This window comes from Stenella coeruleoalba (assembly GCF_951394435.1).
Source record: "Stenella coeruleoalba genome assembly, chromosome: 11".
NCBI classification, from domain to species: domain Eukaryota; kingdom Metazoa; phylum Chordata; class Mammalia; order Artiodactyla; family Delphinidae; genus Stenella; species Stenella coeruleoalba.
The window spans coordinates 27,704,068-27,731,834 of NC_137157.1; the positions used below are offsets into that span (position 1 = coordinate 27,704,068).

Genomic DNA, 27,767 nt, shown 5'->3' on the forward strand with positions numbered 1-27,767 from the left:
AGAAAGAACATTCATTTGACAATAGACATTTACGGTGATGACGGAGATCTTAGGAATTCTTTTTTTGTATTTAACATCATTTATTGAGGAAATTCATGTATTCAACATTACTTATTGAGACTTCCCATGTACTCAGCACTGTTCAAGGTCTTCTGGATACAGCAGTGAACAAGATGGGTTCCTGAGCATATTCTAGAAGGTGTTCAGAGCTTGTATTCTAGAGGAAATATGGAACATTGCCCAAATTTTTGTGTCATCCTTGCATAGGAACCATGCTAATCCTTTTATCGCTCCAATTTTAGTACATGTCCTGCTGAAGTGAGCCCTATGTTTACTTTCTTAAAGAGCCATGGAAGAATTTTTTAAAATGTTACTAAAGGCTAATAACTGCCATCTATTGGAAAGATACCAATGGATGTGTAGGTTTCCTTATTAACCTGAACTCCCGACCATAAGATTGAATGGGGATGAAATATGGAAGAAACCATATTCCATGTTCCAATATGGAATACAAGCCAGAAGAATAGACTAAGCATGAATTTTCATCATCCTCTGGTGAATTTTAACACATGGCTACTGGAATCTTCCTACTTTGGCTCACCTGACTTAACTCCTCCAGGTTTGCAAAAAGTCTCCATAAATCCACATCCAGGAGATAGTCATGAGTCTGTAGGTATTTTAATGTATTCATGAAGATCTTAAAAAAAAAAAAAAGCACATTACTTTGTTTTTCAATTTTGATATTTGCCCTTTGCAAGAACATTAAACATAAACCTCCCGAGTATAATTTTACAAAACAACTTGGAGATCAGTATTTTCAATCGTTAAGAGGTGTGCTAAACACGACTGATGACATTTAAGCCCCCACAGAACATACGGGAGAGGTGCTCTTCTGTGTGAAGCTGCTGCTGCTTTGTGAGCCCTAACAACACTCCTGTTGAACATAATCTGTTCAGATGGGCTTTCTCTGCTCCCAGTGCCAAAGAAATCGCCAAGGTTCTCTTCTTGCCAACAGCACGTGAGACCAAAACAACATTCATACTGAGTTCTTATTTATTCCTTTCTCTGTGAAAGACCCAAATGTCCTTTACTTTCGGGAAATTAAAACTAGAGAACTAATGAGTTAATACCTGATAACTGGTAAGATGTTTAGATGTGGATCAAGCCATTAAATATTAATGAAAACACTGAGAGAGGCTTTATGTCATTACTTGATTTGATGTTTTCCTACAAGAGAAAAACTACAGCAAGTCGATCCTCACAGAATACCTGCCTCTCATTCTATAAACTAAAGAGAGATCAATTTATTGAAACAGGAATACTTTGTATAAATATGATGAAGCATTCAAAGGGACCAAATATTTCAAGAACTATAGGTGTGAAAAGACTGGACTTTAGACCACCAGCGTTCTCCAATTCCCATTTCCATATTTCTTAATTAATGCAGTAAATGGTTCTTGAACTTGCATCAGAATCATCTAGAGGCCTTGTTAAACTGGAGGTTAGCGGGACCTACCCCAAGTCTTTCTGATTCAGTAGGTCTCTGATGGGGTCTGAGAATATGGGTTTCTAACAAGCTCCCAAGTGATTCTGATGCTACTGGTCCAGGGACCACACTTTGAGAACCACTGGCTCAGAGTTTCCCCCAGTCCAGGAAGCATCAGTTGTCTGGAAATCTGTCAATATCCAAGCATTTAAAGCATGTAATTGTAAGAAACAGAAATCATTAGTTCAGATAAATTGGGAAAATTTAGAAAAAACCATCTTTGTGCTATAAGATTATTTTCTTTATAGAAATTTTTGCCATTTAAGGAAAACATTGAGTCTTTCAGTGAATTTATTTTATTATTTGAGTTACAAAGTTCCAATTTACAAGTAACTTTGGGAAATTCATATTGATTGTGTAAAGAGAGGTACTTATATACTTTAAATACACTGGGGCATTTGAAAATAAACTCAAATTGGCTTTCTTTTAAGCAGAAAAATGCTAGTTTAAAAAGCTTATGTAGCTTATAGTGGGATGGAAAGTTCTGTACTGTCTATTAGGGCAAGGGAGGTAGCAGAGCTCACAGGGTGAGTGCTCTGCAGTGAACATCTATTGGGTACCACTCAGATTCAGTGCCCCTCCTTCCCTAATATCATCCCAGTTTTCACCTCAGCATCTACTCTTCCTCATACCTTGAATGTGATCATCTTAAGCCAATGAGCACTTTCCTTCCTTATCCGGGTAGCTGGCTCAGAAGTGGGCATGTGACTTAAGCCAGTCCAATCAGAATGACAATCAAGACTTTGGCTATGAGTGCGCTGAGATTCTCTCTCTCTCCCTTCTATTTCTCACTCTCTCCGTGGCCTCAAGGACAGCAGTCACTCTGTGACTACAACAGAAGCCACACACAGGATGACACTGATATTGTGGAAGGCAGGGATGAGGGACGAAAAGAAATTTTGTCCTTGCTTTTGATCCCCTTGATCAAACCAACCTTGAATTCTGTCTCAACTCTGGACTTTACAGTCACATGGGTCAACAAGATCCTTACCTAAGCTAGTTTTCTGTATCCTGATACAGTCTCTAAGTTTTAACTTTCTGAGTGTCTTTGTGGTTTACATTTTGCTAAAGTACTTAGCAGTATGACTGTCACAATAAATATTACTTACAGAAAAGAACATCTGTCTAGCACTTGATAGATTTCAAAGGAAACTAATCTGATCATCTCAATGATCAGATGTTATTAGACAGTCAGAGACAGTACTGTCATCTCTCTTTTATAGCTTAGAACAGGAACTGTCAAACGACAGCCTGTGGGATAAATCAGGTCTGCTACCCATTTGTGTGAATAAGGTGTAACTGTGATACAGCCACACACATTTCTTTACAAATTATCTATGGCTTCTTTTGCACTGCAGTGGAGGAGTTGAGTAGTTGCAATAAAGACCACATGGCTGGCAAAGCCTAAAATATTTACTATCTGGACATTTACAGAAAGCATGCGCCAACTTGTGTTTTATGGAATGGAGGACTAGACTTTCCTAAGTTCACATGGCAAGTCAGAGGCAGATCCAGGACTTGAACTCGTGTCTCCCAACACAGTGCCTTTTCCTGTGTAAGGGAGCAGCCAGGATTCAAAAATGCTTATGGGCAGAGGCAACCTTTGGAGCAATGTGGCCCATCCTCCTCTGTGGTCTTAGAAGGCATTTGCTCCCTTCCTATCCTTTGCCCTGTGGTTCTTCTATAAGGAATTCTCTGCTCAGAGCCTCCCCAGATCAGGGCTACTGCACTGCACAACCTCAGGAGCACCATTTACATGACAGACATCGTGAACACACCGTATAATCCATCCCTCCCCACCCACCCCCGCGTTACACGTGGATGGTTGCCCTGAAAATCTGTGGCTCCGTAGCTGATAAAAAGCATTTGCCTGGCACTGTTCATAAGGGAGTATAAGAGCCAAAAGAGGAAGCTGAACGAAGGTGGGATGGTCGCCTCGAGGGTGGCTGTGAGCTCCCTGACTTGAGGAGTATGTAAGCACAGGGTGAGAATCAGGCAGAAGAGATTCAGACATCACATGGGGAGCTGGAAGGTCTCACCCAATCCTAACAGGCTATGTTTAAGAAAAGAATGAAGAGAAACCAAGTTGCAGATAACCAAAAATAAACAAAATTTCCTTAAGATCCTCTGAAAGAGGGGAGCCCACCCCATACTTCCTTCCTTCCTTCAGCATGGAAGAGAGAAACAAGTCCCTAAAGAAGCAGTGTTTTCCATCTACTACAAAAAGTAAAGCCAGCATTACCATCTTAAGAACTAATAAATGGTCCAAGAAATAAGTGCATTCACTCGTGAAGAGTTCCCACACAGCCTCTTGCTGCTTTCTCAAGTCTAATTGATTAGTAGGAAGTTTTTGATGTGTTTCCACGACTTCATTCCAGGTCTTATCCTGTATGTGGGAGAAAAGAGAGAACAAAACATTTCGATGGGTTGACCTGTTCACCCTTCCTCTGACTTGCAGTACAGCAGGAACAAGCAATCCCCCAAATCATGATTTCTCACTGCAAGCCCCAGACATCCCTCTGGGTACAGTTATCTAAACCACAGTTCTCTCTGCATGGCTTTGGGGTATCAATTCCTCCCACGCATGGGATGGACATGCTATTTTTAGTTTAAAATGAAAACGAATTCAAATTGATGTTTTGAACTATGCTTGTGAATTTTATAAGTCCTTTTCAGTTTTTTGCAAAAAAAAAAAAAAAACAACCCACCAAAAGAACCCCAAACCCGGAACTGGGAAGTCTGATCCAGGTTCCACTGGTAAAACTTGTTGAAATTAATTACTGAAGAATCATGAAATAAGAGACAAAGCTTTTAAGAGACCTTCAGAAATTGTCTTATCAAAACCAACTTGTTTTGTAAATGAGGAAACTAAGGCCCAGAGGGGAATGGTTGTAACAACTATTAACATTTGTACAGGGCTTCATGGTCTACAAAGTGGTCTCACGTCCATTACCTTACTTAAGGTGAAATGACTTTCCTGAGATTTCAGTGTGCTTTAGAGCAGCGGTCCCCAACCTTTCTGGCACCAGGGACCGATTTCGTGGCAGACAATTTTTCCACAGAGGGCGGGGCGGGGGGATGGTTCAGGAGGTAATGCGAGCGATGGGGAGCGGCAGATGAAGCTTTGCTCGCTCGCCCGCTGCTCACTGCCTGCTGCGTGGCCCAGTTCCTAACAGGCCTCGGACTGGTAGGGTTGGTGACCCCTGCTTTAGAGAGAGCAGACCTCGGTCTGCCCAGGTCTGGGCTTCTCTCCTGCACTTTGCTGTTATTATGAACAAGCCAATAATCTGCCAACTTAAAATAATGGCTGAAACAACAAAAAAAGCTATGCCACACAGAAAGCAATGCATGAGATACCTTCAGTCTGTGGAACCCATAGTCCCTGAAGTCTGTAACCTTCAAAGAGGAGAGGCAGATATGTGCTTGTGTGTGTCTTTGCCCTCCTTAAAGATTGTTAGAAACAGGATTTTCAATCTTTTAACAACACACCTTTGGCAGCCTCGGCATCTTTGGTTCATTGTCCAACATGCGTGAGAACAGACTGCACATTTTGTCTATGAGTCACTAACAGGTGAGACACCATTTCTGAGCCACAGTCTGACCCACAGGACCTCAGAATGTCAGACATGGAGGACAGAGGCTGGTGAGGATGTCTGATGCAAATCTCTCATTTTACTAATAGGAAAAAAAAAAAAGACAGAGCTCAGAACACTCCTATAGCAAATAGACGGATTTCAGTCTAGCACATACCTTGTGGTCCTGGAGTCCTCATATTCTAACTTTTCCAAATGTTGGATCATAGAAGTTTACCATGAGAAGGGGCCTCGGATGTCTTAGTTCAACCCCTCACTTAGTAGATGACTAAATAAAGCCCAGAGCGTTAAAGCAACTTCTTAACATGATAATTCACAGCTGGAGAATACCAGGATATGCTAGAAACTCTAGTTTCCTTAGGATGGAACCTCTGACTCATTTTTGTTATAATTTTTATTTTAAATAATATTAGTTAAAAAATTGGATTACAGGGCTTCCCTGGTGGCACAGTGGTTGAGAGTCCGCCTGCCGATGCAGGGGACGCGGGTTCGTGCCCTTGTCCGGGACGATCCTGCATGCCGTGGAGCGGCTGGGCCCGTGAGCCATGGCTGCTGAGCCTGTGCGTCCGGAGCCTGTGCTCTGCAACGGGAGAGGCCACAACAGTGAGAGGCCCACCTACCGCAAGAAAAAAAAAAAAAATTGGATTACAAAGGTAATATATGGTTATTATAGAAAATCTGAGAAACAAAACCACAAAGAAAAAAAGTTACACAAAGTTACCTGTAATCTCCACCACCCCTCCCTCCCCTCGGGGTAACTATTGAAAATCTTTTTCTGATTGTATTTATAATTAATTTTTAATGGTGTCATATTTATACATCCTTTTGTAACTTGCTTCTAAACTTTATCGTGACCTTTCAATTTTTTCTGACTCATTCAATATCCTGGTGCAATGTCATGAATTACCTGCTTAAAGAGCTCATTTTACCAACTAAACCAGGAAGAAGCTATCAAATAACGAAGCGTGAGGCTTTCTAAAGTCAACTTGGCTGCATTTCAAATGAATATTTAGCACAAATCATTTTTCAACTTGTTCTACTGCCTCAGGGCACATGACGCTGGTGTGGATCTAAGCAGTTTGGTGGGCGTTTTCTGACTTTAGGTTAAGGAGCCAGAGAAGGCACAGCTTATCCGTTGTGGGGAGGCAGCTCCCTGTGTGTCTGAAAGGAGACCCGCATCGGTTCAGAAAGTGCTAAAGGGCTGTGGCTGACTTCTCTGCTAGGGCTACGGCACTGAAAGAAGAAACTTACCAGAGACTTATAGGCTTCACAGTAGCAAAGGAATCCTGGAGCTGGTTGGGGACCTACACAGCAGCTGGGACGTATGCCTTTTGTTGATGTCTGAAACCACAGTGACTGCATGTTGTGGAAATTAAAAATCAGCAGCCAGTTGGAAAATAAAGAAGCTGAGGCAATGGAAGAGGCACTGGAGCTGTGGGAAAGGGGGCGCCAGCCCTGTCTTGAAGGACAATCACCGTGGCTTTCCAAGGGTCTGAATGACCTCCTGGCCAAAGTGCTTGGTGGATATGCTAGTGAGAAGGGAGGGGACAGTCCTCTTGGAGGAAACATTAACTCATTAGAGTTACAGACCCTTTGTTGGAACCTGTGCTGCTTCCACTATGGTGGCATTGGCTAGGAGACGCAATGAGAAGATGTGAAGGGTATCTGAGAGGATGTGGAGGATAAAGAAAAGAAGCCAAGGTTAACTCTGGGGCCTCAAATTTAATAACTAAGAGACGTGTGGAATGGAAATTTGTAGTAGGCACTGGTGACACGGAACTGGAGTAAAATGGATATACAGTCGTCCCTCAGTATCCTAGTGGGATTGGTTCCAGGACCTCTTCGGATACCAAAATCCTCAGATGCTAAAGTCCAGTTTATAAAATGGATTTACATATAATCCACACACATCCTCCCATACAGTTTAAATCATCTCTAGATTACTTGTAATACATAATGCAATGTAAATTCTGTGTAAATTGTTGCTGGTGGATGGCAAATTCAAGTTTTGCTTTTTGGAAATTTCTGGAATTTTTTTTCAAATATTTTTCATTTGTAGTTGGTTGAATTCAAGGATGCAGAATTACAGACACAGAGGGCTGACTGTATGAGAATATATGGATTCTGTAGTTGTTGAGCTTGAATTGGCAAGCTGGTGGGAGATGCCCCTTCTCCTGAGACCCCAGACCCGATTGACAACTGACCCTGCTTTCATTTAAATGAGGAAGGAAAAATATACAAGCAGCTTATGCAGCTCAATATCAAAAAAACCAAACAACCCAATACAAAAATGGGCAGAACACCTAAACAGACATTTCTCCAAAGAAGATATACAGATTACCAACAAACACATGAAAAATGTGTAAAGATGCTCAACATCATTAATCATTAGAGAAATGCAAATCAAAACTACAATGAGATATCACCTCACACCAGTTAGAATGGCCATCATCAAAAATCTACAAACAATAAATGCTGGAGAGGGTGTGGAGAAAAGGGAACCCTCCTGCACTGTTGGTGGAAATGTAAATTGATACAGCCACTATGGAGAATGGTATGGAGGTTCCTTAAACTAAAAATAGAACTACCATACAACCCAGCAATCCCACTACTGGGCATATACTCTGAGAAAAACATAATTCAAAAACAGTCATGTACCAAAATGTTCATTGCAGCTCTATTTACAATAGCGAGGACATGGATGCAACCTAAGTGTCCATCAACAGATGAATGTGGCACATAGATACCATGGAATATTACTCAGCCATAAAAAGGAATGAAGCTGAGTTATTTGTAATGAGGTGGATGGACCTAGAGTCTGTCATACGGAGTGAAGTAAGGCAGAAAGAGAAAAACAAATACCAGATGCTAACGCACATATATGGAAGCTAAAAAAACGGTACTGATGAACCTAGTGGCAGGGCAGGAATAAAGACGCAGACGTGGAGAACAGACTTGAGGACGCAGCGGGGAGGGGGAAGCTGGGATGAAGTGAGAGAGTAGCACTGACATATATACACTACCAAATGTATAATAGATAGCTAGTGGGAAGCAGCTGCATAGCACAGGGAGATCAGCTCGGTGCTTTGTGACCACCTAAAGCGGTGCGATAGGGAGGGTGGGAGGGAGACACAAGAGGGAGGGGATATGGGGATATATGTATAGCTGATCTACTCTGTTGTACAGCAGAAAGTAACACAACATTGTAAAGCAATTATACTCCAATAAAGATATCAAATAAGGAAGGAAGGAAGGGAGGGTGGAAGGAAGGAAGGATCCCAGGAGAGGTTGCACCACAGGCCCTGTCTCAGGCCTGCCAGGAAAACAGTCAAATCATGTCCCTAAAGAGGGGCAAAATGAGAAAGGTTGGTGAGCAACAGCCTTGGTGACAATGGTATCATAGTTTTACTAACAGTTTATGATTTGAAACTTGTAATGTTTAGACTGTGTCCCTATAGACTGAATGTTTCTTTCCCCCCCAAAAAATCCATATGTTAAAGCCCTAACCCCACAATGGTATTTGGAGGTGAAACCACTGGAAAGTAATTACACGTAGATGAGGTCATGAGGGCGGGGCCCTCACAATGAGATTAGTACCCTTATAAGATGAGGAAGAGACACCAGAGCTCTCTCTACACCACGTGAGGACGCAGAGAGAAGATGGTCATCGGTAAGCCAGGAGAAGAGCTCTCACCAAAACCCGACCATGCTGGCACCCCGATCCTGGACTTCCCAGCCTCCAGATATGTGAGAAATAATACTGGTTGTTTCAGCCACCCAGTCTGTGGTATTTTACAGCAGCCCAAGGGGAGTAAGACACTCACACAACTTTTTAACCCTTGAAAAAATAATGTGAAAGTCACTCCTATACTTGATTATGGGAACACACAGTTTTCCAAGCCCTGGTTATGAACAACACTAACAATAATATGGCCAGTAACGACTGTCTCAGGCGCCCAGCTCCGGGGTGAGCTTCACTCGCATTATTTGACTCACTTGTCACAACCATCCTAAGAGGCTGCCACTATTACCACCTACTTTTTACAGGAAGGACTTGAAGCTGAGAGACATGGATTCACTTGGCCAAGGTCACAGGGCAGTACATGGAGCAGCTGGGATTGAAACCTCAGAGGACTTTTAATTTAGCTACAGTAGTTAAGTATCAATGTGTGTGCACCCACAGAACCTCCAAGGTAGATGTCGATAATTGGTGGCCAACTGCAGAGGCCATGTGGGCAGATTTTTAACAGAAAGAAGTGCAGTAACTACTCATAAGGCCCTCCTGGTGCTGCTGGCTGTGGTGTGTAGGTACTGTGGGGAGAACACAGTCAGTCCTTCTCCTTCCTCCTCACTCCAGAAGCGAGGAACACTCCTTCCCTCTGCCCCCAGCATGCTTGCGAGAAACGCTTCACTGTGGCTAACTCCTGACCTAGGCAGGAAAGAATCAGGCACTACTGATTTCAATTTATAAGTCTTCAATAATTGAGGGGGCAAGAATGAATTTAAAGAAAACCCACTAGGTCTAATCCAACTGGCTTTCCCAGAAATAGAAGTGTATTTGTGGAATCTGTTTCTGTAATATCTCATTAATTTTTCAATGTTCCCAGTATACTGGGCACAGACTGCAAACTGGGGCATACGCTTGTGCAAGTTTTCTTCATCGAGTGAGCTGTTTCCCACACTGTGTCAAGTTATAAATTTGGAGCTGTAAGGCACTGCAATATTAGGATTGCTTTGTTTTCTTGCAGAGCTCATTAACCACTGGCAATTAGCACCGTATCACTGCAAAAAGCGGCATCATTTGGCAAGTTCTATATCCACTACTATGAATGTGATGATACAATTTAAACTTCATGTGCCATCTGCTGTCATGAAAAGATAAAGTAGGATGAAGAGGCTCTTTAGCCATTTCTTACTTTCCTGGCTACTGGAGGCTTAATTAAAACAAAAATGACAATGCACAACACTCACCACTCCTCTCTTGGAGAAAGGCCATCTTGGCTTTTTGGATTCTGGTGGGTGAAATTAAAGAAGATATATTAGTACTTTGAGTAACTACTGACAGATCAATGGAGTGCTTTACAAAACCTGCTTTTCAAATGAGCCGAACAGAATTTGTCCTGCTTTAATTCTCCTTCTCTTGAGAATGCACAGGATGAATATTTATATTTATGCAGATGAGTAAACGAAGTGATGTTCCAACTGAAAGGCTGGTGTACTATTGCTACCTTATGGTGATATTGTCCTGCTTCAGCCTCCTTTCCCCCCCATCATTCAAGGAGAAATCTATAAAATGCAATAAAATGTTGAGTATTCTTTTAAGACAGAGTCACAGGACTTTAGGGCTGAAAGGACTTAATTTTTATACTGGAAACCACCCCAGCATATGCAACTTCAATAGCCTGACCAAACTTGAGACTCAGAGACTGCATCGGCCTGATAACCCCCAGGTGTGGTTGAGTGTAGATTCCTGAAATAGGGGCACATCAACCCATGTCACCAATCTTTAGGTTGGGGGCTTATTATCTCTATTGGCCACCATCCACATATTCCTTAGGAGTTGCTTTAAATTGAAAAGGAAGTCATTTTTCAGTAACACATTCTTTTGATGATCAGGAAGTAAAGAGATTAGATTGTGGGTTCTTGATTTTTATGTCATTTGCATCAATCTCTAATGCTACCCAGAAAAACGTGGGAATCATCTCTTAGGTTTTGGTGAGATGTTCCGATAACTCAGTACACAAAATGGATGTTTTAAAGGTTCATCTCTGTTTCTACCAGTTTATCAGGAGACTGCATAATACTTCCATCAGATGAAAGCAATTACCTGAGCAGCATTTACTAAAAATCAGTGTGCTTGAGGGACTTTTCTCATTGGAACCCTGGAATCCAACCGATTATCCTGCTCATTCTGACCACCTTTTTGACCTTTGTAAAGGGGAGATTAGGTGGAACCTCCCTCAGAGACAAATCTGCTTCACCTCTCTTGGGCTTCAAATGCCTGGTGGTAAATTATTATGTACAATTTGAACTGCAATAATTGGGATCTCTTGTCTTAGCAAATTTCTCTCCTCTGCTTTTCTAACTTCAGGGGTAATTTTAGGGCCTTGGGAAATCTTCACAAGTATTCAGAAGAAAATTTAAATTGTGTCTCTATTGAATCCCTAATCTTTTATTATCTTTATTAAATATTAAGTTTTGCTGAATCAGAATCTATATTTCAACAATATCTCTAGGTGATTCATATGCACATCAGAGCTTGAGGAGCACTGCATTAGACCATGATGGGGACATGAGAACTCTATTCTAATCTCCTGGAGAAGAGGGCTTGGAGGGATATGGTGAAGAATGCTGTGTATCTTTTATTACGTGGTATCTACTGTGATGCCAGGCACACATGCCTAGCAGAGAACTTAACAAAGAACAGCATGCAGCAATTATGACCTTGTTCCTTAGCATGCTGGTTCTCAAACTTTAGCTGGTATCAGAATCACCTGGGGGGGCTTATTAAAAAACATATTGCTGGGCCCCACCCCCAGAGTTTCTAATTCAGAAGGTGTGGCATGGGACCCCAGAATTTCCCAGGCAATGCTGAAGCTGTTAGCCTGGGACCAGTATTTGAGAAGTACTGCTTTAGTTTTTAACCAGTTTAGAGCATTTGCAAAGCATCACAGAACATGTACTAACCTCTTAAGGTTAGCTGTGCTTAGAACTAGCTCTAATTTCTAGGGGCCTGTCCTTGAGTAGATCACTTAATTCCCGCTTGGTTCATTCATTTGGGCATTTGGATTGTTGTGTCATATAGGACAGTAGATGTGAAAGGGCTCTATAAAGAGTGAAGAGCTATACAGATGTTCGTTATGCTTTATTCACAGCTGCCTGTGTAATGGGTGGTTGATGCAGGCTGGTGGAGCGTATACAGGGTTAGGAGTCAGGAGTCTCGATCCCATTCCTCTGACACAAACCAGCTGGCACCACGGCTAGGCCACTTCTCCTTTCTGGGTCTCACTTGGCACATATGTGAATGAGGAAAGAGCTTGGTGGTTTTCCATGTGTGTTGTCACAGGCTATCCTGGGCTTCTAGGGATGACTTGGAGGTAGTCTTTGGGACCTGCCCCATTTTCAAGCACTACAACTCCACCTGGATCTGTTTTATAGACTGGATTTCCAAGTAAGGATTCTTTTGTAAAAAGAGCTCTGCTAAGAACAAAACCAGTTTAAAAACTACCAGGGTGGATGATGATCTTGAAGTCTCCTTTTAGCTCTCAGAGGCTACCATCAGAATCATGGGAATGTGTCCTGAACACCACAATTGTTCTTTTCTTTCACAACTGAGTTCAAAATGCAGATTTATCCCTAAGGCTGCCTCTCTCTAATCTGCTCTAACAGTAATCTGCTGTCACTGGGCCCGCTGCCTCCACACGGTACCACCGTGGTTAGAAGATACCAGTGTGAGGTTGAAGGCCGGAACAGGGTGGGGGGTGGCATTACAGCAATGACAGCGACGCTGCCCACCAGCCCAGAGAGGGCATTCTGCTCCAGGATGGTGACCGTCACTGGTGTACCTGTTCCAGGTCCTAGATGTGGGGTATATTATTTGACAAGAGGACCCTTTGAGGAAAGGTCTATACCTTATCCATCTCTGTAAGTGGAATGCCCAATACCAAGAGCGGTATTCAGCTGGTTCCAGTAACTCATGGCTGATGCTCGTCCTAATTGGTGAGACATCTGTTCTAATGTGTCAGTGCGCATGTTCTCTTAGTCATTAAATATTCTGAAAATACCCTTTGCTTATTATAACACCCATCCCATAGCAGGTATGTAATATAAGTATGGTGAATGGACAGGACCTGAATTCAGCAGCAGAAGCGGGTGGCACACGTAATCGGCAGCTCCATCTGACACCAGAAGGTCCCCGGTGAACACCTCAAGTTCAGATAAGTTGAGGACCACAGAACTCCTCCTGTGCTCGTAGAATCTGTGTTTAAGAGATGGAAGGAGAGAGCTTACAGCTTACACGCCCATGCATGGGCACTCGGAAGTGACTGCTGGCAGCCTGATTAATGCCTGCTTTTGCAGGAGGCCACTCCAGGCTCCAGGCATGGAGGGCTGTGATGACCCACACACCGCCCCATGTTTGACACCTTTTTGAGCCTTACTGACTGCTTATGATTTTGACTAATCCAAAGCAGAACAGCTCACCTGGAAGTGTCAACATAAACATACTGGATACGTTCTGACTCAGGAGGACACTAGGAGGAAGCCCTTAAACACAAGAGTCTTTGCAAATTATGAACATGGCCTCAGAGGGAACAGGATGCATGGGCATGGCCATGGCCACGACACCCCTAGATATTGGAGGCCGGTTTTTTAAAGGCAGCCCTCTTGTTTTTCCTAGAGAAAAATGAGGACTGTTGTTGGAAAAGCTTAGCAAACAGGCCTATCTACCTTCTCCTTTCTTCCACCCTATTTCATGAAACTTCCTGTCTGTTGGATGTTCAGAAAATAAATGCTTGACATCAGACACAGTGGGGAGTAGCTCCAAAGCCACTGGGCATTTGCTCTGTGATCACTAAGGAACAAAATGGGTAAGGAATGATTGCATCGAATTGTAAGGATTTTCAGAGCTTCCCCATAATAGCTGTTCAGATATTCCTCTAGTCTATTCTGAGAATGAGAGATGCAATTCCTTCTATTTACTGACCAATGTAACCTCTAAATTCTCTTTTCATCCACAAATAGCTTAGCATATAGGTTACTTTACATACAAAGGAATTTTGTAAGTCTGACTTAGCCCCTCCTGGCTTCCGATAAACACATTTTTAAAGCATCCACAGAAGCCTTCCATAATCTGGCCCAGTTACCTTCCTAATATTCTTTACTTTGCAATTTATTCTCTGGAAACAGGGAATGGATTGTAATTTCCCACGCAAAATGTTTCACACGTCAGTGACTTAGCTGGGAATGCTCTGCCCTCTCTGAACCTGTCTAACTCCTATTCATCCCATGAGATTTAGGGCCATGGATTACCTAAGTAACTTTACAGGAATTACTTAGATACAATCAGGCTCAGATTTATTCAATTAGCTGCATTTCCTGGCATTTTAAAATCTGTTTTGACTTGCCTTTCTTTTTTTTTTTTAATTGGAGAATTTTAGAGTAATGTTGCAGGCACTGCTAGCTGCCCAGCCAGCATGCATGCTCTCCACTTTTATTATTATCAAAACCCTGCTTTGCTGGGGGTGGCATGTGCCGAGTTAATGCACTGACAAGCCCCGACTCCCCTGCAGCAATCTGGCCAACAAGATTTAAATGGAAGTTGCAGGGTGTGGCTTCTGGGAAAAAATTTTCAAAGGGGACAGAGGTGGCTAGCTTCTTCTTTCACCTTTTGCCCTTTGCCCTTCTTGTTGTCATGAATACGGCTTGATACCTGAAAGTATACCTGTGATCTTGCAAAGATAACAGCAGAACAGGAAAACAGAAGGAGCCTGGCAGGATGTTGACATCTGTCCTGGCCTGGGCTCTGGTTATGTTATAAGAGAAACATTCTTTATTTGCTTAGGTTGTTCTAGTTTGGTTGTTACATGCAGACAAATGCTGTCTTAACTGACACAGATCTCCTCATCCTGGACTTCCTTCTCCAAGAATGTCATCTTTCAGCATTCTGCACTCTTATTTGACTTTTTCACCATCTATTTATGATGAGGTTTGTAACAAAATCATTAAAGTTACAACTTCTCACAACTCTCCCTTTCTTGTTATTTGCCAACCTGATGTCCATGGTGGTTATGAGGTTAGAGGGGCCTGAATTAGGTGGGAGTTGGAAAAGTTACAGTAATTTGAATGAGAAATACAATTCTAGTTTCTTCATTTTGCAAACAGGACATTGGAACTGATACAAAATGAATTAACAGTATACAAATCCAGCCAGGAATTTTCACAGTGTTATGCAAAAGGTATTAGATAACATAAACTTCTTCTTGGGAGCCCCAAGAAGTCCCCTGAAAAGAAATATTAGAAGCTTCCCTGTAAACTTTATACTTCTCTTGATAAAGACCCTGGAAGCATACAATGAGATTTGGTGTTTATGGGGATAGAGGGGATTGGGAAAAGTACAGTAATTTGAATGAGAAATGTAAGCTAGGTAAACTTTGGGAAAAAAGTTTACTCTTTTGAGCTTCAACTCTAGATGGTACACAATCTGATAACTATTATGAATTTGGCATGAGTCTATAAGCTATCTTTATATTCCCTGGAGACCTCAGAGAGGACATAACCAATGGTGGAGTGGAAGAATTAGTCTTCCCCGGCCTCCTCTAGGCTGGTTTATATGTTTCTCTTCCATGCTTCTACAGTTCTCTGGAGCAGTGGTTAAGAATGTGGACTCAAATTGCCTGGATTTTAATCTTAGCTGTGTGACCTTGATTGAGCAAGTAACCTCTCTGGCCCTGACTGCCATCTGTGAAATGTAGACAATAATCATATCTACTTCCTGTGTGAGGATCAACTGATCAACATAAAGCGCTTAGATCCATGTCTGGAATTTAGTAAGCTGTCAATAAATGTGATTATGTTGGTTGTTGAATATAGTATAATATGTTCTATTTGTCTGTTTATTCCACTAGACTGCTATCTCCTTCCTTGCAAGAAGCATGTCTTATAATTTGTGTTGGTGGGTGCCCATTTAGTACTCAATCCATTGTTACTGATGAACACGAATGAATAAAAGACTCTTCTGATGTTGTCCTCCCTCGAGGAAAGTACCTTACTTTATAAGGTAGTTTTGCAGATTCATGTCTTATCTCCTCTCCTTTTATCCTAAGTTCCTACCTCCTGGTCTAAATCCCTGTGTTTAGTAAGGGCTCAATAAATATTTGTTCAGTAAATGAATAATAACCAAACCTGTACACACTGAGTCATCCATTGCTCTACTTTCCTGACGTGATCTCCTGCAGAATGTGTACTCCACTAATAGCTAGCTACTCACTGTTCTTTAAACTCACCCTGCACTTCATGCCTCCATGCCTTGGCTCAGGTAGTTTCCATCTGCCTGCCTATCTCCACTGAGCCTGACACACTCATATTCATCTCTAAATTCCCACTTAGATGCTATCCCTCCAGAAGTCTTTTCTGATCTGCTCAGAGAGAGCCAATTCTCTCCCTCCCTACTCCCACCCTGCCTCTTTATAATGATTTCATTGAAGGCTCATGCTGTGTCTTATATATCATAGAGTCTAAGCACCAAGTATAGAACCTGACATAGAATAGGTAATCAAATAAGCTTGTTGAATGAATAACTATGTTGACCTACAGGATGATATCCAGATAGTCCTCAAATGAATTTGCTTTTCCATTCTGGATCATAATTGTATAATTATATGCATATACAATACACAAAGTGCAATCTGAGTCTCCCCCACAGACTTTAAAGGTGATTAAGTTACCCCTATCCATTTCTTCCTTGTCTGGGCTACCTTCTGACATAAGGCATCCATTTGGGAGCACATAGGGCAGGTTTTGGAGTTCCATGTGCACATATGGAGCATAGGGAAGACAACTAGCTTGCATAGTGCTTGAGCCATGACCTTGGCTTTGTTGCCTTGGTGTTCAAAACCCAGTGATGCTCACTCTGGAAAGGGGGGCATGCCCCTGGGAAGGCATAACAGAAGCTCTGATGACATTCTTATGTTCATCAGAAGAGGGCACTTGTTAATAAAAATATCAAGAATTACAGTTATAACCAGAGACTTAGGAAAACAACAAGAAAGAACATCTGCACATACTAACATGAAGAGACATGAATTGGTACAGAAAACATGCCCGTGCATCACCCATGCCTGGCAGCCGACTAGATTTCTGGGCACTCTGCACAAGATCCCATGCCTGTGTCAGCCAGGGTTGCTCATCATTGGATGAGTGATATTAATGCAAACAGTTGCAGTGAATTCAGAATGACTTTGCATTTAGTCTCTTGAGGGGAGAGGTGTTGGTGGTTCCAAATTGGTATTTTATTTTTGCTATTCTAAAAGGACTGCTTCTCGTAAGACATGGCATGCACACAGGGTCACTGTATCCAGTTCTGGATTGATTATCCACTGGAAGCAATCACTAATAAATTCAGACTTTTTATCTCCCTCCCCCAAACAAAATGGTATGTGCATGGGGTCATGGCATCCTGTGTGAAGAGGGTGGGGAAGAGAATTTTTTGGTACCTAATTTCCTCAGAGGGAGATTACACTAAGGAATGAGCTGATAATAACTGCAAAATGTTTGGGGTGTGGCTGGCAGGCCACTGTCACTGTGTAACTACAGTATAGCTTCTTGCTACCCTTTGTTTGAAAAAGTACACTAAACAAATATCCATCAGAAACACTTTTTCTGTTCTTGTTTTTGGTTCAATGCTTGGTTGTTCTGATTCTTTGTTTCAGGACAAAATTCTGGACCCAAGAGGTTGTATAACTAACTGGGTGCCTGACCCAGACTTCGCAGCCCTCTCGGGCTTGCCAGCCACCCCACTCCCCACAAACCCAAACGCAACCACACTTTCACTAACCCTAAGCTGCGCTGCCCCAGGCCGGTCAGATCTGAAGGGACTAGTCCCATGGTTGCTGGAATAATCTTGTCTCCTTTCTGGTACCAGGATTTCTCCTTTTTCTGTCTTCTGCTGAAGATCTGAAGGTCCACGGTGTGGGCTGGGACGGCAACAATTTAGAGAATCCAGAGAATGCTCCCCCCTCCCTCAGCTGAGCAGGCCATACACTCACGCATCACACTCAGGAATGAGCTTGTGCTCACGTGTTGGTGCCAGAAAAGTTTCTGGTGGGGGAAATGTGTCCCCCAGTAGATCTCAAATACATACACTTTGTAAAGAACAGATTGGTCACGGTGAATATTATTCTAACTTAAAATCAGCTGGCACTTCCTGAGCATGGGCTTTTACTAGAAATTCTGTTAAGAGCTTTACATGCATTATATTGATTTTCACAAGTACTCTATGAAGTGGAAATTACTGTTCTCATTATAGAGCTGAGGAAACTGAAGCTCAGAAGGACAGGAACTCACTTAAGGTCTCATTGTTAGTGAACAGCAGAGCAAGAATTCAATTCAAATACCCAAGTCTGACTCCAAAAAGACTTGTAAATGGAAGGAGAGAAAAAGATACTACAAACCATTTCAAAGCACTAAGCGTTTTTAAAAATTGATATAATGGTAGTTATTACTTTAGATAAAAAGGGTGTGTTGTGGGTTGAATGGAAAAACCCCTGCCCCCGCCCTCCCCAATATATGTCCATCTCTTCACTCCTGGAGCCTGTGAATGTGATCTTATTTGTAAAAGGAGTCTTTGCAGATGTAATTAAATAAAAGATCTCGAGATGAGGTTATTTTGGATTATCTGAGTGGGCTCTAAATCCCAGGACCTGCGTACTTATAAGAGATACTTAGAGAAGAGACACAAAAAGGAGAGAAGGCCATGTGAAGACAGAGGCAGAGATTAAAGTAATGCAGCCATAGCCCAGGAACGCCTGCATGAGAAGCAAGAAAAGGTCCTCCCCTACAGCTTTGAGAGGGAGGGTGGCTCTGCTGACACCTTGATTTTGGACTTGTGGCTCCCAGAATTCTCAGAGCATAAATTTCTGTTGTTTTTAAGCCACCAGTTAGTGGTAATTTATTACGACAGCCACAGGAGACGAGTGAAGGGGGCAATGCAATTGAATGGGAAGGGCACCTGACTTAGGATTGTGATTCCCAACTCTGACCTTGGCATGTCGCTTCCCAGGGCCTCAGTTTCCTTATGTGGAAAACAACTTTGAGTGAGACCCTTTCCATCCCTCATGATCTATGAATCAAGGGTTTAGGTTTGCTCTTTTCTTCCCTGCCAGTGGGTGGGGCAGTAATTATGTGATGACCTTTATCTTGGCAGAAATGTATGAAGATGAATAATTAAAGCTCCTCCTTCAGAAATATGACAAATATATCATTTGCATTTTTTTTAAAAACAGATTCCTTGGGTTTAACATACACCCACCACACTAGGTATAAGATAAATAACCTATTGTATAGCACAGGGAACTCTACTCTATATTCTGTGATAACCTATATGAGAAGAGAATCTGAAAAAGGATGAATATATGTATATGTATAACTGAATCACTTTGCTGTACACCTGAAACAAAATATTGTAGATCAACCATACTCCAATAAAATTAAAAAATAAAAAAAATTGCAAGTAAAAAAAAAAAATTCCTTCTGTACAGGGGGCTTAAGCCAAGGACTACTGGCTCTAACTCCCAGGTGCAAATTTTAAAGGAAAATAACAAAGATACTAGAGAATATGGGGAGGGAGGTTTGCAACTGCCCTTAGTGATATGTGTGTCTTAATGGAGTAAAAATCTTATTGAAGGTACTAGTGTTTAGATAAGGCACAGCCTAATCCTTCCCCTCTGCTGTGAATGTTGCCCAATGGTTTTTTTTTACCTTAATAAAAAGTACAATTGAGTTTTTTATTCTAATATTTTTTCAATTTCACTGTTGTAGACTGACAATAGTAAGATAACCCAAAGGTTTTTTTATCAGGCAAGCTTATCAGGCCTCATTCCTTGTCTGATAGTGAAATTCGTGGTAAATATACCTTTTCTAGCAGGCAGTTTTCCAGTAACTGTGTGACTAGAAAAAGTAGGTGTTCTATTTTAGGAACCATAGTGTTCTACCCTATGGTAGAGATATAGTGCAAATGGGAATGCTTGCTTATAACTGAGTTGATTATACAGGAAGAGCCAATTAAGAATCAGTAACAATCTTTTAAAAAAAATCCCTTTTAAGAAATAATCAACAGAGAAATGACAACTCGACTGCCACTTTAAGGAACTGTAGCTTTCTTGGTTAAATCTGGGAAATATTTTTTCATTATGAGTCTCACAAGATTGTTAGGAACTTTCCTTTGATTATAATTTCCCATTTTCTACCAAAATGTTCCATTTGCTGAAAATCCAACGGAGAAGGGAGAATGAATGGGGAGCCTCTAGCTTACTGTCCAAGGTCTGGCACAGAGCGGACACTTGGAGTGAACAAATGGAACCCTTCCTGACACAGTTTGAACACAGAAACAGAGACAGTCTTTGGAGTTCCAACTGCATGGAAAACACACCATGCTGTGACATTTTGGGCTCAATCAGTAATGGTTATTAAACACACACGTGTTCAGAGCACCAGGGTAGCTGCTGATACTGGTAACTTTCTAGAACTCTTGCCGTCTTTTGAGGCTACTGCCTTTTCTGGACAAGGGTCAAAATACTACCCAGTGGGATCAAACCATACTTGTACAAATCCCCAGCAACCCAATGTACACTCAAGAGATGAACACAAAACAGATTAGGAAGATGGGGGAGGTTGTAAAGAGCTAGAGAGAGATAAACAAATAGCTGGAGGAGAAAATTTCCAAAAAGGGATCATACAATTTCCCCTACGAGGCTTGACCTAACCTAACTAACCAACAAACGCACTTCCTTTCTTCTTCCTTAAACTTTCATTGAACATCTACTATGTGCTGGGTAGTGTTCTAGACACTAGGGATACAGCAATGAACAAAACAGGCACAACTCCTGCTGTCATGGAGTTTACATTCTGGGGGAGCTGATGCCAGTGCAAGAATAACACATGGTTCCTGATGTGAAAGGAAGCTGCCGGTTCCCACTCTAGCCTCCAGCCATGCCCGGATCAAGAAGGCTTCCCTGATGCCCTGAGGCTGCAAGCTCCTCTTCCGACTAACAGTATTCATGTATCTCATCACAAGGGAAAAAACTGTAATTCTGTGTGGTGATGGATGTTAACTTATTGTGGTGATCATTTTGCAATGTATACATATTTCAGATCATTATGCTGTACCCCTTAAACTTATATAATGTTCTATGTCAATTATATCTCAATACAATTGGAGGAAAAAAGAAAGCAACACAATAAAATATGATGCTGTGGAGGGCTGAGATTTAAATAAAGCAAGCAAGTAAACAAAATAACCAATATGCCATCTATTAATCATTAGTTAGTAACTTTCTAATAAGCTTTTAAGCTCAAGAGTTGAGACAGGGCCTTCTCCCCCTATGGTGTTACTTAGAGTTTACAGACAGTGCTAGCTGCACAACAGGTTTTAGGTAAAAGTCTGGGGAGGACTTAACATTGTATTGAATCTAACATTTAGACACATTAGATGAGCGTCCTGTGATCGATCATTTCACTCTGGGGTCAGAATATTTTAGAAAGAATAAGTCAGTGACTTGCATACAGGAAGTGCTAAATGAATGAATGAATGAATGAAGGTTTCTTAAAAAAGGTAACATTTAAGTTACACTATTTATCATATCAAAAGCCTATTGGATGGGTACTACTGTTGACCCTTGAACAACACAGGTTTGAACTGAAGAGGTCCACTTATATGCAGATTTTTTTTTTCATGAAATACTACAGTACTACATCATCCGTGGTTGGTTGAATCCACTGGTTACTGAACCTTTAGATAAGGAAGGCAGACGTAAAGTTATATGCAAATTTTTGACTGCACAGAGTGTCAGCATCCCTAACCCCTGTGCTGCTGAAGGGTCAACTGTATCTGCATCTCCACTTCACAGATGAAAACTTTGAGGTTTTGAGTTGTTCACAGCCTTGCCCAAGGTCACGCTACTAGAGAAGTAGAGATAGAATTCAAACCCAGGGAGTTTGATTCCAGTAATTCTTAACACCATGCCGTGCTGCAACCCCCCACCCCAACCCCCCAGGATAACTCCAGATAAATGTGGCTTTGGGAAGCGCTTGACTGGCATTCAATGTTTTTGTCTGGTCTCTTCCTTGTCATTTTGTTTTCATGTTTTGGATATATTTAGGTTTTCTTTCCTATTTCTTTTGAGCACTGGAAGGTTAGTCTGTTCTCATAGATGTAATAGTATGTACATTTCCTTTCTCAGTTTCAGGGCTGACTAAAAAGTTAGGTGAGGCAGTTTTCTGTGATTATCGATTTTAAGGGGTACCAGGAAGGTGTCCCTACCCACAAAATCCCCCCACTCGCTTCCTGATGTTTAAAATTCCACTAACATGGCTTCACTACTTGGATTCAAGTCATGTCCTCTGTTAAAATTCAAATACATCGGGGACAGATAAGTAAACTGTAAGCCAAGCAGCCCGCCTGTCATCCTTCTACCCATCCTTTCCTTCAGTAAGTATTCTGGGGACAGACTCTAGCTGAGTAATAGCTGCTGAGATGAAGGGTAGATAAGTGGTCTCTGCCCTCAGGAAGATCTTGTTTCTGAAAGGAGACAGATGTGAGAGAAATACAATACAGTGTTTTAGGTACTGTGATGGAGGCATTTATGAGGTGTAGGGAGACCCAAAAGGGATAAATACACTGCTCTACTTGGAAAGATGAGTGTAGATATGCCTTAAGCCTGAAGTCCTTCACACTTTAGTAAGAATGATTTGTACAGACTGTTTTCCAGGAGGCATAGTTTGGTGATAGGAGAAAAAAGTTTAGAATGAGTGTTAATTCACTGGAATGTTATATATAGGCAGAGGGAACAACAATAAGAAAAAAAGTCCACAAAGAAAAACCTGGAATCAAAGTCAACACTGAGCTGATTTCAGAAATGAGAGGAGATTGGGCCCTTCTCATTTATATAAGCCTGCCCAATTGTCAGGCCATGTGTTAAAACACTATATTAAAAGAAAAAATTTTGCAAAAGGGCTACAAGGAAAAAAAAGTTGCTGTGATTGACTGACAGCCACAGAGGCAAGCATTTCTTAACTGAACATACCAGGGTCAGCAAACCTTCTCTATAAAGTGCCACAGAGTAAATATTTTAGGCTTTGTGAGCCATATGGTCTCTGTAGTGGCTACTCAATTCTGTGGTTGCAGTGCGAAAGCAGCCACGGACAGTATTTAAATGAATAGATGTGGCTGTGGTCCAACACAACTTTATTTACAAAATCAGGTAGTGGGCCGAATTTGGGCCATAGGCTATATAGTCTGCTAGCCCCTGGTTTATACCATCTCATAGGCATATTAAAGGCCTAAGTTAAATAAGTTTAAGTATGTTTTAAATAAAGTTTAAATAAGTTTTTGAGGTGAGTGCCCCAGCTCCTCAATGGACATCAGGGCCTCGTGCAGAGCCCTTTACCTTACACTATCTGACTACAAGGCCTGGGAAATAGCCACCTGCAGGAAGAAGCCCTTTGAACAAATGACTGCTGAAAAGACTGTAGTGACAGGAAGGAGAGAGAGAAAGGGAGGGAGCAAAAGACAGGCAGACAGAGGATCTTTGTGCCAAAGACGGTTAGCTGTTTACCAAAAATTCATGCTTCTGGTGAACTTTTGATTAAAAAAGTATAGATTGAGTGGTCTGCAGCTGATGCAAAATTACTTCTTTTTAGCAGTAATACATGAATGTTTATTAAGCATATTGTTTATAGTTACTTAGCCTTTCATTTATTCATTCAATAAACATTGCCTACTACATGCCAAGTATTGTACTAAGTCCTGAAAAAAACAATACTGAATAATTCAGGGTCATTACCAGATACCAAGATGTCTAAATTACTTCCCCTCTGATTCCCTGTTGTGATTTTCTGTAACCTTCCACTATTTTGTAGTATGTGATTGTGACATGCTGAACCTCACAGAACTTTTTAAGGCCTCAAGCCCTCTGACCAAGTTTTCCCTTTGCATCTTTTAAGACTATTTCTGTTATTGCCTCACAAAGATTCTGCAGGTCAATAAAAATTACCTGCATGTCATCTTTTGTAAATGGCTTGGTGTGTCCCATCAGTTAGCCTTTATATCTGCTAACTCCATCTTACACACAAAGCTGGACAGACTTTACCTGCTCTAGGAAGTATTCCTTGATCAAAGACTCTCATATATATATATATATATATATATATATATATATATATATATATATATATATATATATATATATATATATATATATATATCTCCATCCATGATGCTTTCTCTAGTCAACTATCCACTCAAAATATCCACTCAGATGTTCCATAGGTCCTCAAATTCAACATGTTCAAACTTACACCACACTTACCCATATCCTTCTCCCTTCCAAGGTTACCTAGATCAGAGAATGGAACCATTTGCCACCTAACAGTGGAAGCCATAAGCTCGGAAGTCCTTCTTGACAACTTCCTTCCCCTCTCCCCCGATGGTCTACTATTCACAAAGTCTAGGTGATGGTATCTCCTGAACCGAGATACTTCCTTCTAACTCCACTGCCTTCATCAGAGCCTAACCTACCAACCTCTCATACCTGAACATTCTAATTGTTCTGCTGGAATCCACTCTCATCTAACTCTCATGTCTACCCTGTATCTATATGATCATATCAATCCATTCAGTGGTTTCACACTGTTCTTAGGGTAAAGAACAAAATTCCTAAACACCCTATTAGACTCTGCATGATTGACTCTAAACAACATCATCTTTTTCTGACACTACTCTCTTTTTCACTTTCTCTGACACATCTGAATTAGGTGTCATTTTAGAGCTTTATTCTGGTTCACACCTGTGGAAGATTTCCATTAAAGGACCCTTTCTTCACCAACCCTTGCATCCAAACACTTTGCCATATAATACTTAAATGTTCTCCCACTGCTGGTGACACATAATTTTTTACCCTTGAGTTCAGCCACGTGACTTGCTTTGGCCTGTAGAATTAGACAAGGTACAGAGCCCAGGGTCCAAGAGGCCTTGCATGTTTCCATTTATCCTCTTGAACCTCTCCCCTCACCACAAGAACATGCCCCGTGTAGAAATTTGGTTCCATGAAAAGGATGAGGGACATGTGGAGTGAACTACCTAGCTGAGCGCAGCCTAGATCAACTGATCCTCAATGGACACACAGATTTATAAGAAACAATACCTGGTTGTTGTTTTAAGCCACTGAGGTTTGGGGTGGTTTGTTATATAGCAATAGCTAGCCGATATACTAACACAATACTTTGTATTTGTCTATGGCTTTGTAAATATCCTCTACCTTAGCTGACATTTAGGTCAACTAGGGTTAAAAGTAAACAAAGACTGCATAGATGGATCTCATCCTTCCTACTACGAACAGCAAACTTGCTTGAGGATTTGAGGTCCAGTAATAAAACAACAGCTAATTTCCTGAGGATTCCTCCATGACTTTCCAAATGAACTGAGGGCTTTCCCACCAATCCTACAAATTGGGTGGATGTAATTGGGCTTGAATCTTTCCCTTACTGCCACAGAAGCTCTTCATCCCTGAAAGAAATGGAAAATCCACTGCCACAGCTGGGGGACCAAGCTGAAAGTTCAGAGCTGGTTTCTGAAGTGACACAATCTACCTGCATTCTAGATAAAAGCACAGTCTGTCATAACAGGCATTTTAAAGGTCATCCTAGATTTAAACAGCACATCTTGTTCCTTTTATCCTTGTCCTCTGAATTTCTCTTTGAAAAGTTGTTGAATGTTTCTGGCCTTTACATTTTCTCTTCCTGACAAAACCTATTACTGGTGGATGTTAATTAAGCCACAGGACCAAGTCATTGACAATTCAAAATGAAAACCATGCTCACCTGTGGCTGTTATACCCTGCCCCAAAAGCCACAGCAAAAGGCTGGGCGCTTAAAGGAGACTCTTGAAATTAAGACTCTCTCACCCATAATATGAAGAGTGACTTGAGGGATGTAAAACAAACTGCCCTGATTAATACACCATCAGGTTTGCTACGTCAGAACAGAAGTAAAAGACGTAAAAGTAAACAGTCAACAGACTTCATAGCACTAGAGAAAATAAAGACACACATACCTGGACTGATGCAATTCTTCTCTCTGAAATAAATTTTAAAAATGCATGTTTTAGTCGTGCTCAAACCCACCCAAAATTCCAAAGCAGACATCTTGAAGGGAGAGGTCATTAACTTTCCTAGCTAAAACGTTTTGGAATTTTTCTTTTCAGGGGGAGAACGTTAGAACATTAGAAATTTAAGTAGTTTGCTCCTTCTGCCCTTTTAAACCAGCCACGCCAGGTGGTCTTCACATAGCGTGGCTATGCAAGAGGGCCACCTTTACTATCTAACGACTGACAGACAATCTCTAGCCTGGGTTCCTTCTTAAAGTGCCTTCAAGTATATTGAAGAAGAAAGTGAGCTCGACCTCCACGCTCCTTCCTCAAACTGCTGCACCCCTTTTACTTGACAGCCAACTGTCCTAAACACTGTGCGTCCCCCCAGCCGTCTCCCAACACAGCACCCCACCCCGCGACCGGGCAATATGGCAACCTCGAGACCTACTATGCTTTGCATCCACCAAATGAGAGGCAGGAGGCTTAAAACTGTGTTACCTGAGGCCTGGGGAGCTGTGGGGCGCGGCTGGGTGCTGGCTGGCCTCCACTCCGTGGAAGGGAGGCCTGAGGAAGTGACCCCTCGTTGAGGGGCTGAGGCACGGGAAGGGCAAGCTCATCACTGGGCGCCATTTGGAGCTCAAACGAGTCGGCTGCGTTGAGTGCCCTTTCGGGGTCCGGAGGCAATCTTGAGTGGAGTCTCAGGGGCCACAGGGAGTGCGAAGACTCCTCTGGGCTTCCAAACAGCCCGCTGGAAAGCAATGCGAGGAGCCGGAAGTCTCCCTGCAGCTGCCCCCAGGCGGGCCCTTTAAAGGCCGCCGGCTGAGGCGGCGCATGCGCAGTGCGGTGCGCAGCGCGCGCACACTCTCGCAGCTGCGGCCCCTTAACCTCCTCAGTCTGGGCGAGGTGGAGACGCGGCCCGGGGCTTGCCGGTCAAAGTGGAGAAGTTTCCCCTGGTTCTGACAGTGCTTCTTGGACAGGCTTTCCAGGGGGGGTCGAGGAGAGGGCCCGCAGTCTGGGCGCTGCACCTCTGGGAAGGATGGCTCCGTCTTCTCCACGCCACTAAGAGGCCCGGTTGCTGGAAGCTTCCAGGGGACGCCGTCAGAGTTGCTGTTCTCCCGACCACACTGAGGTTGTTCCAGTTCCGCCTTCAGGTGCCTCTCTTCCTCGGGTGTGTCTTCGTCCTTTTCCAGAGGATAACTGCAAGCAGGTGGCTGCATCTTTAATGAGGAAGAGCAGAGGCCCGGTTGCTGGAAGCTTCCAGGGGACGCCGTCAGAGTTGCTGTTCTCCCGACTGCACTGAGGTTGTTCCAGTTCCGCCTTCAGGTGCCTCTCTTCCTCGGGTGTGTCTTCGTCCTTTTCCAGAGGATAACTGCAAGCAGGTGGCTGCGTCTTTAATGAGGAAGAGCAGAGGCCCGGTTGCTGGAAGCTTCCAGGGGACGCCGTCAGAGTTGCTGTTCTCCCGACTGCACTGAGGTTGTTCCAGTTCCGCCTTCAGGTGCCTCTCTTCCTCGGGTGTGTCTTCGTCCCTTTCCAGAGGATAACTGCAAGCAGGTGGCTGCATCTTTAATGAGGAAGAGCAGAGTGCGGAATCTGTTGCAAACAAGGAGACGGAGGTGAGAAAAAAGGTGTCTGAAATTTCACATAAAAACTTATAATTCACCAGAGCAGATAGGGAATGCCCAGTTAACATTAGTATCTGTTATGTTTTGTAGATAATTAACATAAGTGAGTCCAGTTCCCCCTCCCCCCGACTAAATTGTTTACGTAT

General features: G+C 42.3%; 1 protein-coding gene and 1 long non-coding RNA gene across 3 annotated transcripts in view; one reads left to right on the forward strand and one right to left on the reverse strand.

Annotated features, from left to right (window-relative positions):
• The window catches only part of PLEKHG7 (pleckstrin homology and RhoGEF domain containing G7), an 89,313-nt gene extending 62,090 nt beyond the window's left edge, over positions 1 to 27,223 (reverse strand). Inside the window, 9 exon segments of the mRNA XM_079938131.1 lie at positions 602 to 697; positions 3,789 to 3,932; positions 4,904 to 4,962; positions 4,965 to 4,989; positions 10,111 to 10,151; positions 12,990 to 13,117; positions 25,964 to 25,986; positions 26,498 to 26,841; positions 26,844 to 27,223. Of these exon segments, the coding sequence (XP_079794257.1) occupies positions 602 to 697; positions 3,789 to 3,932; positions 4,904 to 4,962; positions 4,965 to 4,989; positions 10,111 to 10,151; positions 12,990 to 13,117; positions 25,964 to 25,986; positions 26,498 to 26,841; positions 26,844 to 27,216 (1,233 nt within the window). The 5' untranslated portion in view covers positions 27,217 to 27,223.
• Positions 27,224 to 27,475: 252 nt separating this feature from the next.
• LOC307194793 overlaps positions 27,476 to 27,767 on the forward strand; it is a 474,472-nt gene continuing 474,180 nt past the window's right edge. The window contains exon 1 of one of the 2 annotated variants that reach the window (XR_013830629.1): positions 27,476 to 27,612. This is a non-coding gene — a long non-coding RNA (uncharacterized lncRNA). The remainder of the gene's footprint in view (positions 27,613 to 27,767) is intronic. The other variant, XR_013830630.1, reaches the window with a different exon arrangement.